This window comes from Saccopteryx leptura, chromosome 1 (genome assembly GCF_036850995.1).
Source record: "Saccopteryx leptura isolate mSacLep1 chromosome 1, mSacLep1_pri_phased_curated, whole genome shotgun sequence".
In the NCBI taxonomy this organism is placed as follows: Eukaryota; Metazoa; Chordata; class Mammalia; order Chiroptera; family Emballonuridae; genus Saccopteryx; species Saccopteryx leptura.
The window spans coordinates 359,990,852-360,005,429 of record NC_089503.1 but is presented as its reverse complement, the minus strand read 5'-3'; the positions used below and the strand labels follow the sequence as shown (position 1 = coordinate 360,005,429).

Here is a 14,578-nt window from a genome sequence, read left to right as displayed (position 1 = left end):
GTCTTTCCTCAACCCAAAAGCATCTGGGCAGCCTGATGGTGGAACCCCCGCCTCTCCCTATGTCCATCGCTAGGGCTGGCAGGGGGTGGCTAGGGTGGTCTTCACAAGATGCATATACTGTGGGCTGTCCACTAAAAAACCACATCTCAAAAGGACAAGAGTCAAACCACTGTAATTTTTTTAAATTATGGATGACCAAAGCAGATGTAAGACGCTGGTGAGGTCAAGCAACACCCCCTGCATTTTAAATGCTGAACTTGAAGGGGCTGAACTCCAGGGAGGACCACCATGTGGTGCGAGAGGTGAGCCAGAGGCTGGGCACCAACAGGTGAGAGCTGTGCGCGCAAGGTGCGAGGACCTGGTCCAGCGGACGATGGGGGTGTGTACCTGCCGTGCAGTTCTCTGCACATCAGGAGGGTATCTGGTATCTTTTCCAGAATACTGCTGGAGCAGTCTGAGGGGCCAGAAGAGAGTCCGCACCTCTCTTATCAGGGGAAAAGAGTCTCTCTTATCGAGGAAAAGCACAAATCAGCTTCTAAAGCAAGGCGGATGTCTAGTTAAATTAAGAAACGGGGGTAATCAATGGTTATCGGTTGAAATCTATTTTTATGCCACACTAGCTTTTGCTTTTGCATCCACAGGCAGTTGCATCTCTAAAGAACATACTATTGAATAGATCACTGACTTGTTAAGAGTCATTCACCACTTCTTAGTAACAGCAAGCATTGGTAAGAATGAAGTCAATTCTATGATACTTTTTCCTTTTTTTTTTTTTTTTTTAAGTGAGAGGAGGGGAGATAGTAAGGTAGAATCCCACATGTGCCTGGACCAGGATCCACCCAGCAACCCTCTCTGGAACCAGTGCTGGGATCAATCGAGGCACTGGCTATACGGGAGGAGAAGAGGGAGAGAAGGGGGAGAGGAAAGGAGGAGAAGAAGAGGGGGAGGGAAGGGGAGAAAAAGGGGGGGAGGAAAGGGAAGAAGAAGGGGGAGAGACAGGGGGTAAGGAAATGGGAGAAAAGCAGATGATGTGTGCCCTGACCAGGAATCGAACCTGGGACATCCATACATGGGGCTGATGCTCTATTCACTGAGCAAGCCGGCCAGGGCTCCAACTCTATGATTTTATCTATTTTTAGGCTATAACATTACTTAGTTTAAAAAAAGTGCTGTGAGAATAGATACTATTATTTTTTTTTAAAGAGAAGGATGCAGGCTTTTGTCGTTTTTGTCTTTGTTTTTATATCTGGGATGTGAGGTAAAACACCTGAATGTAACAGCTTCTCCAGAAATGCACATGCTTGTTGCAGCTGAATGCTGTTTATAGTCATGTGTGAACTTTCTGCTGATCATCCCACCTAAAATATTCAAAAAATGCTGAAAGTTCAGCTGACCTCCAGGTTGAACATTAGATGCAGAGTTTTAGCCTTAATTTCCATAGAATAATGACTATTGCCATGTTTAAGGGGAAAACAAACAACAATCTAATGTTTAATGCCCAGATTAAGTACAAAGAAAACTTGCTCTGCTTTTCTCTGCTTTGACTAACAGCATGAACATTAAGAGTAACCTTTTCTGAGATTAATTTCAGTAACTTTGTAACAATATTTTTCAGATGTTCATGTAAAATAATGGGAAAGTCTCCAACTTTTAAGTGTATAATTATTTTAACGTGTGTTTTAAAATAGTTTCTAAAAGGTAACTGGTAATCAATTTCTTGGAGTATATGTAGAAATTGAGTTTAAAATTATAACTTTAAAAATACTCAAATACTAATTGACTGCAATGGCCTAGGTAAATTACACTTTAAAAATCTCTTTTCCAAAGTGAACTAACAAAATTTCATCCCTACTCACTGTTTTGTGCTGAACGAATATATACCATTGGGTGAGGGGGGAAGTAGGTTCATGTCAGAAGGACATTTTGCTGGGTCTATAAATATCATTTTAGAATCAAAATCAATTGTTCGTTCTTTACTTTGTTCAGGTTGAAGGAAAATCAATATGCAATTGGCATGTTTTTCTTGACACTACTGACAGTGGTTAATGAAAAGATTAATGAAATAATGTTCACATTTCATTAGAGCAAAGAAACCTTTATTTTTTAGAAAGCGGTTAGTGGTTTATTTCTTTCCTTTTCCTCTTCACTGATTTTCCAGCACTCGGAATCAAAGCTCTACTGCTCTGGTTGACACATGTCAAGTCCTGGGCTCTGTTATTAACATCTTCAAAAGAACTGCAAAACTTTGATACTTACTGTGGTAACAATATTTTTATTGTCTCTGTGTGTGTGTGTGTATGTGTGTGTATATATATGTGTACACAGGAGGTCCTCATGTATGCCAGTCTCAACATATGACATTTTGAGTTTACAATGCTCACTCCCATAAAAACTTTAAAAAATTGTGATGTGAGTGTTTCACCTTATGCCATTAGTGTCGTACTTATGGACTACGTAGGCGAACTAGTCTGGTGGCACATGGCAGAAGAATACACAGTAACGTGGTGTGTTGTGCTTTTATGTTCTAGATTATGATTTTACAACTGTGTTAGGACAGGTAAGTGACTTAGGCTAGTGTGTATTTTGACTTACACAAAAATTTGGGTTACATCATTGTCATAGAAACAGAACTGTATCAGAACCCAAGGACCCCCCATGTGTGTGTGTGTGTGTGTATTTATATATATATATATATAAAATAATTTATTTCTTTTACACTGCTACTTTTTAAATATACAATTTATCACATTTTAATAATATTTTCTACCACTCAAAGAGATAAGAAGTTCAAAGTTTAAGATGTGAAGATAAAATAATATATTATTCCTAAACATTGTGCACCCATACTTTAACTAAGACAACTACTTGTTAAGATCATTTCAGTCATAGAAATACAATGAAGGCCCTCGCCCATTGGCTTAGTGAATAGAGCATTGGCCCGGTGTATGGATGTCCTGGGTTTGACTCCCAGTCAGGGCACACAGAAGTGACTATCTGGTTTTCTCTACCACCCCCTTTCACTTCTTTCCCTCTTCCGCTCCCATAGCCAGGGGCTTTATTGGTTCCAGCATCAGCCCTGGAGCTAAGGATAGCTTGTTGGTCTGAGCTGATATCAGCCTCAGGCATTAAAAAAAGCTCTGTTGATTAGAACATCAACCCTAGACAAAGGTTGCTAGGTAGATCCTGGTTGGGGAACATTCAGGAGTCTGTCTCACTATCTCCCCTATATTGTCCAGTAGATCAATATGGCATATGATGTAGCTCATAGTTCTTACTGTGGCATTTGATGATCTGACTACCATTTTATCTGCAGAGCTTATCCTAACTCTTTCCTACCTAAATGGTCTCAAATAGATATTTTTTCCTTTTCCTCCTTTAGTACTTTAATTGACTTAAGTAATATCTTCCTATCACCATTTAACAGAAATAATGTAAATAATGTAGTGTGGTGCAGGCTTTGCATCTCATTCTATATCACATGAGAAAATATCCATTAATATGTAGGTTTCATTGGTATAGGTCCATCTTCTTAAGTCTCATTCACTGTTCAAACAACTCCACTATGCATATATATATATGCATATAATATGCATATGTATGCTCATTTAATATAATAATTTATTATTTATAATTATATATATTATAATGAAAATATTTAATGATGTTTAAAATAATACAAATAACATGTGTTATTTTACAAAATAATTGACTTGTGCATAAGTATTATGAATATGACAGTCATAGTTGAAGTGCAACATCACACTGTCTTATTTGTGTTTGCCAGAATCCCTGTACTACTACCTTACTTTCACGACACCTCATATTTGTATACGTCCATAGTTTTCAAGAGTAGGAGACAAATTCATACCTATTTGTGTTTGTTTTCCCTCTCGATGTGCCATATGCCATTGTTCAGCAGCCTAACATCATTGCTGGGTCCCATTTTCACCTTCCCTTTCATTAAAAGATGAGCAACAAGTATAGCCAATTTCTTCCTAAAATAGTTTTTTAATACGTGTGTTTTTAGTATCTTTATTATGCCACTATATATTGATATTTCATCTGATCTAAGCCCTATTTTCCTGCCGGCTTTTGTTAGGTAAAGGAACAACACATTTCTTTTTCAAAAGGGCCATGCTACTCTGCAGGGTATCTTACCTGATCTGAACAATAATAAACTAGGGTACTTTTTCATGGAGGATATTCGTTTCATTCACTTTGAGAGAGGCCTTCATCATGAGACCATCACAATGCTTCTCCTGTATGCATGTTTAAAGAGAATGTCACCATTCAACAGAAACAAGATGAAGGAGTATAGACTTGGGAGTAAACTGTGTTCATACAATTTACCTTTACTTTGACGAGTACGTTAATTTTACCTTTACTTTGATGAGTACGTTAATGGTTTATATATATATATATATATATATATATATATATATGGTCACAGTATTCCTGAATTGAGATGAAATTTAAGTTGTTTTTTCTATTGACTTTTAGAAGTATATTTTAAAAACAAGTTATTGGAACTGCATCCTCGTTCACAAAACAGAATTTTAGAAATATTCCATTATTTTCAAAAAACCCAGGACCTATGAATATATATTCCTGAATTGAGATAATTTAGATCAGATATAGACAGGTTATCAACTACTTTTTGTTAAAAACAAGAAACAGTACATGTAAATTGCAAAAAAAAACCCAGTCATATAATATATAGGAAAGTGCTATTTCTTGTTGTTAAATATCCTTAAAAGTGACATGTGATGGGAATAGTAAAAAATTGGTGTACTTGGGGGTTTTTATTCTTTTATAATTTATTTTTTCCTTTTCATTGAATTTATTAGGGTGACACTGGTAAACAAAAATATACAGACGCCAGGTGCACAATTCCACAATACATCATCTGTAAACCATATTGTATGTTTACCACCTCAAGCCAAGTCTCCATGCATCACCATTTATCCCTCCCATGAACTCTTCCACCTCCCTCCGTTCCCCTCCCCTGGCAATCACCACACTGTTGTCTGTGTTTCTGAGTTGTTGTTTTTTTCTTTTTCCCTCATTCCCTCTACCTCCCTCCCCACACACACACAGCTGGGACTCCCACCACCTCCCAGCTGTCAGCCTGTTCTCTATCTATGAGTCTGTTTCTACTTTCATTCTTAAGGAACATATCTCTATTCCATCAACACAGATTTCTTTTGCTAAAACCAATCATAAGGTCATACCTAACCTTTACCTCAGGGAGGTAAAGAGGTTCAGTATCAATCCTCATATGCTCAGAAGGAAAACCAGAAATACTGATAAACAGCAATAATGTCTTTGACAGTTTTGAAGTCAGAAATATTTGTTTTAAAATCAGCTATGCCTGTCTGACCATGCAATGGTGCCGTGGATAAAGCGTCAATCTGGGACACTGAAGACCCAGGTTTGAAATCCCGCTGGCTTGGGTGTGGGCCCACCAACTTGAGTGCAAGGTCACCAGCTTGGGCATGGTGTTGCCAGGTTGAATGTGGACTCATAGACATGACGTCATGGTCACTGGTTTGAGACCAAAGGCTTGAGCAAGGGGTCATTGGCTCAGGTGGAGCCCCCCAGTCAAGAATCATATAAGAAAGCAATCAATGAACAACAAAGGTGCCGCAACAAAGAATTGATGCTTCTCATCTCTCTTCCTTCCTATCTGTATTTCATGTCTGTTCCCTACCTTTCTCTCGCTAAAAAAAAAAAAAAAGAAAAAAAATTAACTATGCCTGTTTCTTTATCCATAAAATGAAAATATTGATGTTCTTTTTAGAGTTGGGGATAAAATGCAAAATTGTATAAAAACTTACTAGTCAGTAGTTATAAATAGTGCAATTAGGAGGTATAGTAAGCTTGAATATTTAAACATTCACTATGTGTGCATATGGACTTTGAACAATGATCCCAACCCAACAAACATGAGATTTTAAAATGTTTCACATTTAATATTTCTTTTAAGAAAATTTTACATAATATGTTGTCACTTTTAAAACACAGACTAGACATATTAGAGTAGAAAAAATGATCATACCATGAGGCAGGAGTTCTGGGTCCTAATCTTGCCCTCCCACAGACTAATAATGGAGTCTCGAGAAAGATGCCTGCCTTCTCCGAGTCTCAGTTTTCAAATGTGTAAGACGAGTGAAGGAACTGAATTACGTCTTCCCAAAATGTATATGCTGAAGTCCAAACCCAAAGTATCAATATTTCAAAATGTTTGAAAACAAGGTCTTCAAAGAAATAAGTTAAAATGAGATCATTAAGAGAATTCTAATTCAACATGACTGATGTCTTCATAAGAAGAGAAAATTAAGGCACAGACACACATTGAGGAATATGATGTGAAGACCCAAGGAGAAGATAGCCAGTCATCTACAAGCCGAGGAAAAAAGGCCTCAAAACATAAAAAAATAAAATAAAATAAAATAAAACAACCCTGCCAAAATCTTCATCTTAGATTACATTTCTGTTCTTTAAGCTACATAGTCTGTGGAAGGTTTTGATAGCAGCCCAAGTTAACCAATACAATGGCATGATGAGTTTTCCGATGATTACCAGTAGATACAGCTATGTGTTTGTACAGCATCTGGCATATGGTAGTTAATTTAGTGTGTGCTAATTAATATTGTTCTTGCTGCTGTTAGTTTTGTTTACTAAGCAGGTAAACCATAATTCTTTTATTTATCTTGAACATACAGCAGTTCTTCCATAGTTGAGAAAAATAGATGAAATTCTATTTTCTATAGCATGGGTCATGCCCATAACTTAAATGTTGTTCATAGGTTTTAGACTAACTGTAGCCTTGGAACTGTGCTGTTTTCTGTGTTCTTTTCTGTATTTAATCTCTTTATCTTTCAGTTTTACATCTGTAGATGTGGATAATAATTAAATGTGCTTCTTGAAACAAAAATTCACATATATAATAAAATTACAACTGGACACAAAATTGGTGTACAACTATAACTCTAATTGCTGGGTTCTTATTTATTTCTTAAAACTTTTCCAACACACCCAGGCCAGAACAACTTCTGGTGTTCCTGTCTGTCTCTCCCCTCACCTCTCATTTGTCTTTCTGTTTCTGTGAGGAGCCGAAATACATCTTTTGTGATATGATGCCTACTGCTGCCCCAATGCTCATATATCTACTTTTCTTCCCGATGACGTCAGTCTTGTCCAGGGAAACTATTACCTTGGCTAGAATAGCATTTCCCATACTTCAATGCCCCTATTATTAGTTATTTAAGAGGTTAAAATGCTAAAAAAAATGCTAAGGGTTCTTTGCTCATGTTTTTGTTTTTGTTTTTTATTCAGTGAGAGGAGGCAAAACCTCCCTACTGATATCCATCTGGCAAGCCCAGTAGAGGGTGATGCTCTGCCCATCTGGGGCATTGCTTTGTTGCTGCTCTGCAACCAAGCTATTATTAGTGCCTGAGGGGGAGACCATGGAGCCATCCTCAGCACCCAGGACTAACTTGCTCCAGTCGAGCCATAGCTGCAGGAGGAGAAGAGAGAGAGAGAGAGAGAGAGAGAGAGAGAGAGAAGCAAGCAGAGGAGGTGTGCAGAAGCAGATGGGTGCTTCTCCTGTATGTGCCCCTGGGATTCAAACCTGGCACATTCACATGCTGGGCTGACACTCTACTACTGAACCAACCAGCCAGGGCTTCCCTCATGTCTTGAGTTAAAAAAAATTTGAGACTTTTTTACATAGGCTCTCTGAAGTTTTAAAATGCTCATGTGCATTTTGAGTAGTCAGGAGAAATATATGTGATGTAGTCTTTCCTTAATTTTGTTAATAATAGACTGTGTTTTGGTCAACTTTCTTAAGAATGTGTTCTAATCTAGACGACTGGTAGTTCTGGTGTAGGGAAGATATAACGTCCTTAAAACCTCTTGTTTAACTTCTTTCCCAGTCTCTTTTTGAGTCTCTTTATTTTCTTTTTTTTTATTGGCTTTAACTATTGAATAGTTATGTTTACTAGGTTATTTTTTACTATATTATTATTATTATTACTAGATTATTTACTAGATAATTATTTTAACTAGATTATTATTTAAAAGTATTTAAAATAATTTACTTTAATCTACATAATAGATAAGGATGGTGGTATGTGTTTTAAAGCATCACTTGAAGGCAGAAGAGGCAAAACACATAAGAAAAAGGCACTACATCTATATTAAAATTTAAACTTTACTAAAAATTGAAGAAGACACATTAAGGGCAAATGTCATTTTCACTTCTCAGATTGGCAAAATGATACCTGATGCTTGTGAGGGTTTGGGGACAGAGTCACCTTCAAACACAACTTTTAGGAATAGAGTTTGTTAATTATTCTGACTGTAGTATAATAGACAATTTTAATTCTCTTTTTTTATGGTTTTTTGGAATGTTACAAATTTGTACAGTGAATATATTTTATTTTGATGTCAAAAGAAATATCAGTTTGTCTTTATTATTCCTCTCAGTGGAAAATAATAAGCTTTCATGGCTTTTTTTTTTTTTTTTTGTAAATCTGCTTATGTAAGTTTGTTGATAATATAACCTTGTAACATTCTTCCCCCAGAACTATTTTAAGGACATATAGAAAAGGCAGGATGGTTTGATAAACATTAATTCATACTCAAGTGCATGTGAATACTAATCCGGATAACCTCCACTTTAAAATAGCAAGGACAATACCCAGAGGAAGCCTTTGCTACTTATAAGATTAAGTGGAAAAGAAAATAAGTATATCTTACCTGATAAGCAGTGAATATTTTTGTCCGTCATCCACTTTAATAGTAGTGTTAATGCTTTTCAATTTTTCTTCACCAGCACAGAAAAAATGGTACTAGGGAGAAAGAAAATAAGTTTTTCCTCAGTTTTTCAGTGTAAAACTAGCATCTTATGTTTGCATTTGACTTTACAATTTACCAAAAATATTTTTATTGTCAGTGAGACAGACATCGGAAAGAGAAGTTACAGCTCAAGGTATAAAATTAATAAATGCTAGAATTAAAACACCTAAATGTCTAAATATTACACTAATGTATATCATACATTTGTGCACACACACACACTTCTGGTTTCTTTTCTAGTATTCTGGGGAATCTGTTTGAGAAAGGTAGCTTCTTCTGCCAGCAGAGAGCAAGTATTACTGGCAATTTTCCTTAGATCTTAGCCACTGGGCAAAGCAAAGACCAGTGAATACAGTTAGAGGGTGATGTTAATGTCACAGGAAGGGAAACTTAAAAGAATGAAAGCTAACCATACATTCTATACTTTTTAAGCTTTGAAGGGTTCTATGGCCATTTGCAGGATTATTGCTAATTGGGCCTGTTGAGTTCTCGTTTAAAAGGGGCAAATCACATCTATAGCGGTATGGCTGACCAGACACCTCTGAGAATTTTGTGAGTGGGCCGCACTGTCTTTTCATCTTCTTACAGCATGTGCCTGGATGTATGTTGGTTATATTGTGGCTATTCTTTTCCAGAAAAAAGTTTTATAGTCTTTATAATATGTATAAGATACCTGTAGCCTATATATAAGTTAAAGAAAAACAGTTGCATAATAGTTACATAGTGCTTCATAACTCCTATGCATACAGATATATTAATATCATATATCTAAATCTTCCCACATGTAGTTCAAAGGTAAACATATTTATTTTAATTTTTTTGATGACATTTGGACATTGCAAAGTTTTGTTTCCTTTATAAAATTATTTTCTCTGGGTTCACTTTAAGAAATACTTTAAACAGTATTGAGATGTCCAAAAACAAATATTCCTACATGCACTTTGCAGGAAAATAAGTTGCATAAAATCTGGCTATACAGTGTTCTCAAGCCATGTGAAACTAAGTAAAAATTAGTGTTTATTTACTAAATTTTATCTTGTGTGTAGTATATTACCAAAGGTACTAAAGAATACATTTCATATTTTTGACTGCATAGATAATAATTTATCTGTTTTTTAAAAATGTATAGCACTTGCACATCTATGTTGTTAGATAAGGTAGTTATTTAAGCTCAAATAATAATGTACTGACCAACAATATGTGTGTGAATGGAGTAGTCTCTCTAATTTGTCAAAATAGTTAAGAAAATTATTTTTCAGGTACTACTAAGCTATTAATTTCTACTCTCTAAAGGGATGTCCAAGTTAAACATATATAAAATATATAATGGGCAATTCTATTAATTTTACTTAAATAAGTATTATAATAAATAATTCTATTATGATTGTTTAAAAAACAGAATTTACTGCTATTAGCTGATTACTCTGTATCATAGACTTTTAATGTACTTTAGAAGTGTTGACTGATTATGTCCTTACAAAATAAAAGAAAAAAAACCAACAAAAATCTATGAAGTAGGAATTATCATTTTATTATCCCCACTAAGCAGAGGTGGAAGCTGAGGTAAAGTGATTTGCCCCTGCCAAGGAGACACAATGATTTGTGACACAGCTAATAAACTGGGGGTGCTGACACTTGACTCTCACAGTGGGTGTGTGTCCACTTACCTCCCTGTTATTAGAAAAAGCCAAGAAAATATTTTTAAAAATTAAATTTGATGAATCAAACTTTAAAGCTTAAATTTCTTAAAAATAAATTTTAATTAACAATTGTATTTCTAGAATTTGAATAGATCTTAAATTATGATCACTGTAAAAGTTTAAGCACAAATATGACTTTCTGTTAAAATTGCATGTAATTATACTTTAAAAATGAATGAGGAAATTGGAGCATAGTTGCACAAATCATAAGGGTACAACAAAAATCTTAAAGTCATACAGATAAAAAAAATGCTGAATTTTTCTTTAAATCATTACAAGGAAGCAATGATGTCAGTAGAAAGAACATAGATTTAGTATTGACACAACAGTGTAAAAATTCTTGATCTAACACCCTCAAAAGACATTGAAGAGCATGTGTAATAATACCAAACTCGGAGAGACTTAGCTGGTCAACAGGATCCTTGTGAGATGAAAAGAGAAAATACCTAACTCTCATATTTGATTAATATATCACAGGCATACTTTTATGTGTTTTTATGCTTCACTTATTTACTCACTGTATTGCATTTCTTTCACAATATTTATTAATTTACTAATTTAAACTCACAAAAACTTGTATTACCCTCATGTTTTAAGTAAGTAAATTTAAGCACAAAGCCCTTAAGTACCTTGAAAGATCTCAAATTCTTAAGCGGAAGGGCTGTGATTGAAACTCTGAGAATCAAGCTTGATTTTAATAAATTTTCTTAAGATGGAGCCTGATAGCCTGACTGGGCAGTGACACAAAGGATAGTCTCTGCCTGAGATGCTGAGGACTCAGGTTCAAAATCCCACTGACTTGAGCACGGGCTCATCAGGCTTGAGTTCAAGGTTACAAGCTTGAGGGTGGGATCATAGACATGACCCAAAGGTCACTGGTTTGAAGCCCAGGGTTGTTGGCTTGAGCCCAAGGTCACTGGCTTGAGCAAGGGGTCATTGGCTCAGCTGGACACCCCAGTCAAGGCTCATACGAGAAAGCAATCAATGAACAACTAAGGTGCCACAATGAAGAATTGATGCTTCTCATCTCTCTTCTTTTCTGCCTGTCTCTCCTTGTATTTCCCTCTTTCTTTCTCTTTCTCTATTTCCTTCACTAAAAACAAACAAAAGGAAAAAAAAAGATGGAGCCTGACATACAACTGCAATTCAATAAATGGTAGCAATGATTATCACAGACATGTCAATATATATACTTTCTTTGTCAGAAAACCTAAAGGGAAGAAATTCTACACCTCTCTTCACACATTATATTTTACAATTCCTAAATGTCTTGGTTCAAACTATCATGAATTTCTTTGTATCCATTTGAAAGTAAAACAAGTCTCCCAATCCATTATTTTATTAAATATTCCCACCCACAATTCTGACAAGTCTCTGGACATTCCTCATAATGTCTGACTGGAGGTGTCCATGGTGGTAAAAGGAACTAGCTCAGTTAGACACTCAGTTATGGCAATTGATTTGGCAGCAGAAAATGTGCTGAGAGAAAATATTCTGAACATGATCAATGGTCAATATTATATCTGCTTTATAATTTCTTACACTTGGTCTCTATATTTTTTTCCTGCTCATTATAAGACTAATAGATTTCTGATTAGTTAAGACAAGTATTGTAAAGCAGGGATCAGCAAACATTATCACACAGGGTCAGACTGATATTTGAGGATTTATTTTAGTATCCTATTCATTGTATAATTCTATTTTTTTGCTTCAGTTTCACCTGTTATTATTATTTCTAATAAACTGGAATCAATATAAGGAGAACAAAGTGTGTTTTATTTACCATTGAATCTTCAGAGCCTTGCAAAGTGAATGGCAACAGATAAATATTCAATGAATGAGTGAACAAATAAATGAATAAAAATGCTGCTGCTACTACTACTATTAATCTTTTACATCTGTTTGACATTTATTTAGGGTATCAGACATCATACTAAATTATGTTTATGAGTTCTATTACTTCAGAAAGATGAGCATTTAAAGAAATCAAAATAAATTCCTAAAATTTACCTTAAAGTAAATAAATTTAGTGGCTTACCTGTAAAATACCATTTTCAATAAATAATTGAATAAAAAATTCATCTACTGAATTTAAGTCTTGCTTGATGTAGAGCAGGAGTCCATAGGAGCTGAAGGTCTGAAATTCTAGGGAGATGCTATTTTGTGGATTTAAAGATATATTCTGAAATTCTAGATAGGAATCTCCATAATAACAAACACAATTGAAATCTGTGGAATAAAAACAATAAAACAATGCAATTTAGATTCAATTAGAATGTTCAGTAGTTAGTGTAAGGTTTTTTGGAATGGCTCACACCTGACTCTTTCCTGCCTGTTACAAACCTGGGCACTTCTTCCTTTTGCCATAGTCACAGTGGTTTGTTATGATTTTATGTTTGGGAGTTTCATGATCAAATCTCATTGGAAGGCAGGCATGTCTAGATGATTAATCTTCAACACTGCTTTTATGTAGGTTTTATGTTGCAGGTCAACAGAAATAGGAACATTTTCTAAAAATGTTACTCACCACATAGATAAGATGTTAGTACAAAATTATGGTTAATTTTTTGTTCGTTATTTTTTCTTTGTTTGGGTTATTACTGAGTTATGATAGAGCTTATTGGCATTAAAAGAATTGTTACTCTCTTGTAATAGCACTATATTATCTGAGTTTTTTTTTTTAAATCTCACTCACTGTTTTTCCTTTTCCTTTCTAAATGATTTTATTTTAATCTGAGTTAATCTTTCAAGTAAAATATGGAGATATTTTGAGAAAGATTTGAAAATTAATTTTTTAAATTTATAAATACATGATTTAATTAATTCTAGTTAGCTTATTTCTCTGAATAAGGTGTTATTTTATATTATTAACATTATTTTATATTACTTCTGTTTGATAAATACTTAATTGATCTCTATTGGGTGCTATTCCTATAACAATGGATTTGAGTGTCTCTTTTCTTTTACTTTCTCCCTTCTGATCTTCCTTCTGTGACACACATACATGCACACCAGGTTCTCTGTTGCAAAACATCCAAGCTGTTTATTCTTTTACAATCAATAGAAAAGATTATTCATGAAACTGTGTTTTTGTTTGCTGCCCATCAAGGTTAAATCTTTTTAAAATCTTTATAAATTCTGCAATTTTATATTCTATATGGAATATTTTTCTTGTGAATATTCAATAAAGCTTTAAGAAATACTCATTGTGCTCAATTTTCAAACCTGTAAAAGAACTCTTAGAAAATAACCATCTAAACCTCCAGAAAATATTTTCTATTAACAAAAATAAAATGGCTCAAAATACTGCCAGAAAACATTCAAGTTCTGTAAATTAAAAAGCATATATATTTTTAAATCAAGTACTTTATTAGAGAAGGTGGTCCCCAAATTAAAAATATTTACAATGCTTTTTCAATTTTGACATTCTAATTGTTTTAGTTGTTATATCTGTGATGGAGATAAGTATTACTTCCTTCTAGAGTTTCTTTTTAAAGCAACTCAAGAGCTTGTATTAAAGAGACTTTAATTAGTATTCGGTGCCAGTCACCCTTTGAGACATCAGAATTCAGTAGACAGTAGTTCGTTTTTTGGTAAGTTCTCAAAAAAAAGCCATACAATCAAAAATGTTCAAGTTGGAAAACATTTTGGGGGTCTCTTGCCTAATATTAATCTGATAACACTATTGCAAAGATTTTGACCCTTAAATAATCTTCTTCCTTGTAAAGGTATAATAATGATGTTAAAGGCACAGTATAATACATTCTCACACAATGTTACATAATTTAAAAAGGTTTTAGTCATTTATTTGAGTGAATTGGGAATGAAATCAAATATGCATTTAATTTAAAGTTCAAAATGTGAAAAAGCATAAAATATTTTCAGACAAAGACTGATATTGCAACATGAATAGACCTAACATTGGGGAAATAAAGAAACCACTATATATTTTAAAATACTTTAGAAAGAAATATATTGTCCAATCAACAAAGGCTAACTCAAAAAGACTTTTAATT

The 14,578-nt window shown here is 34.4% G+C and overlaps 1 protein-coding gene across 1 annotated transcript in view; it reads right to left on the bottom strand.

The window, feature by feature from the left end:
- Window positions 1-14,578, bottom strand: part of EYS (eyes shut homolog) — a 1,965,296-nt gene that overhangs the window by 670,787 nt on the left and 1,279,931 nt on the right. The window contains 2 exon segments of the mRNA XM_066360293.1: window positions 8,764-8,855; window positions 12,601-12,791. Coding sequence (XP_066216390.1) covers window positions 8,764-8,855; window positions 12,601-12,791 — 283 coding nt within the window.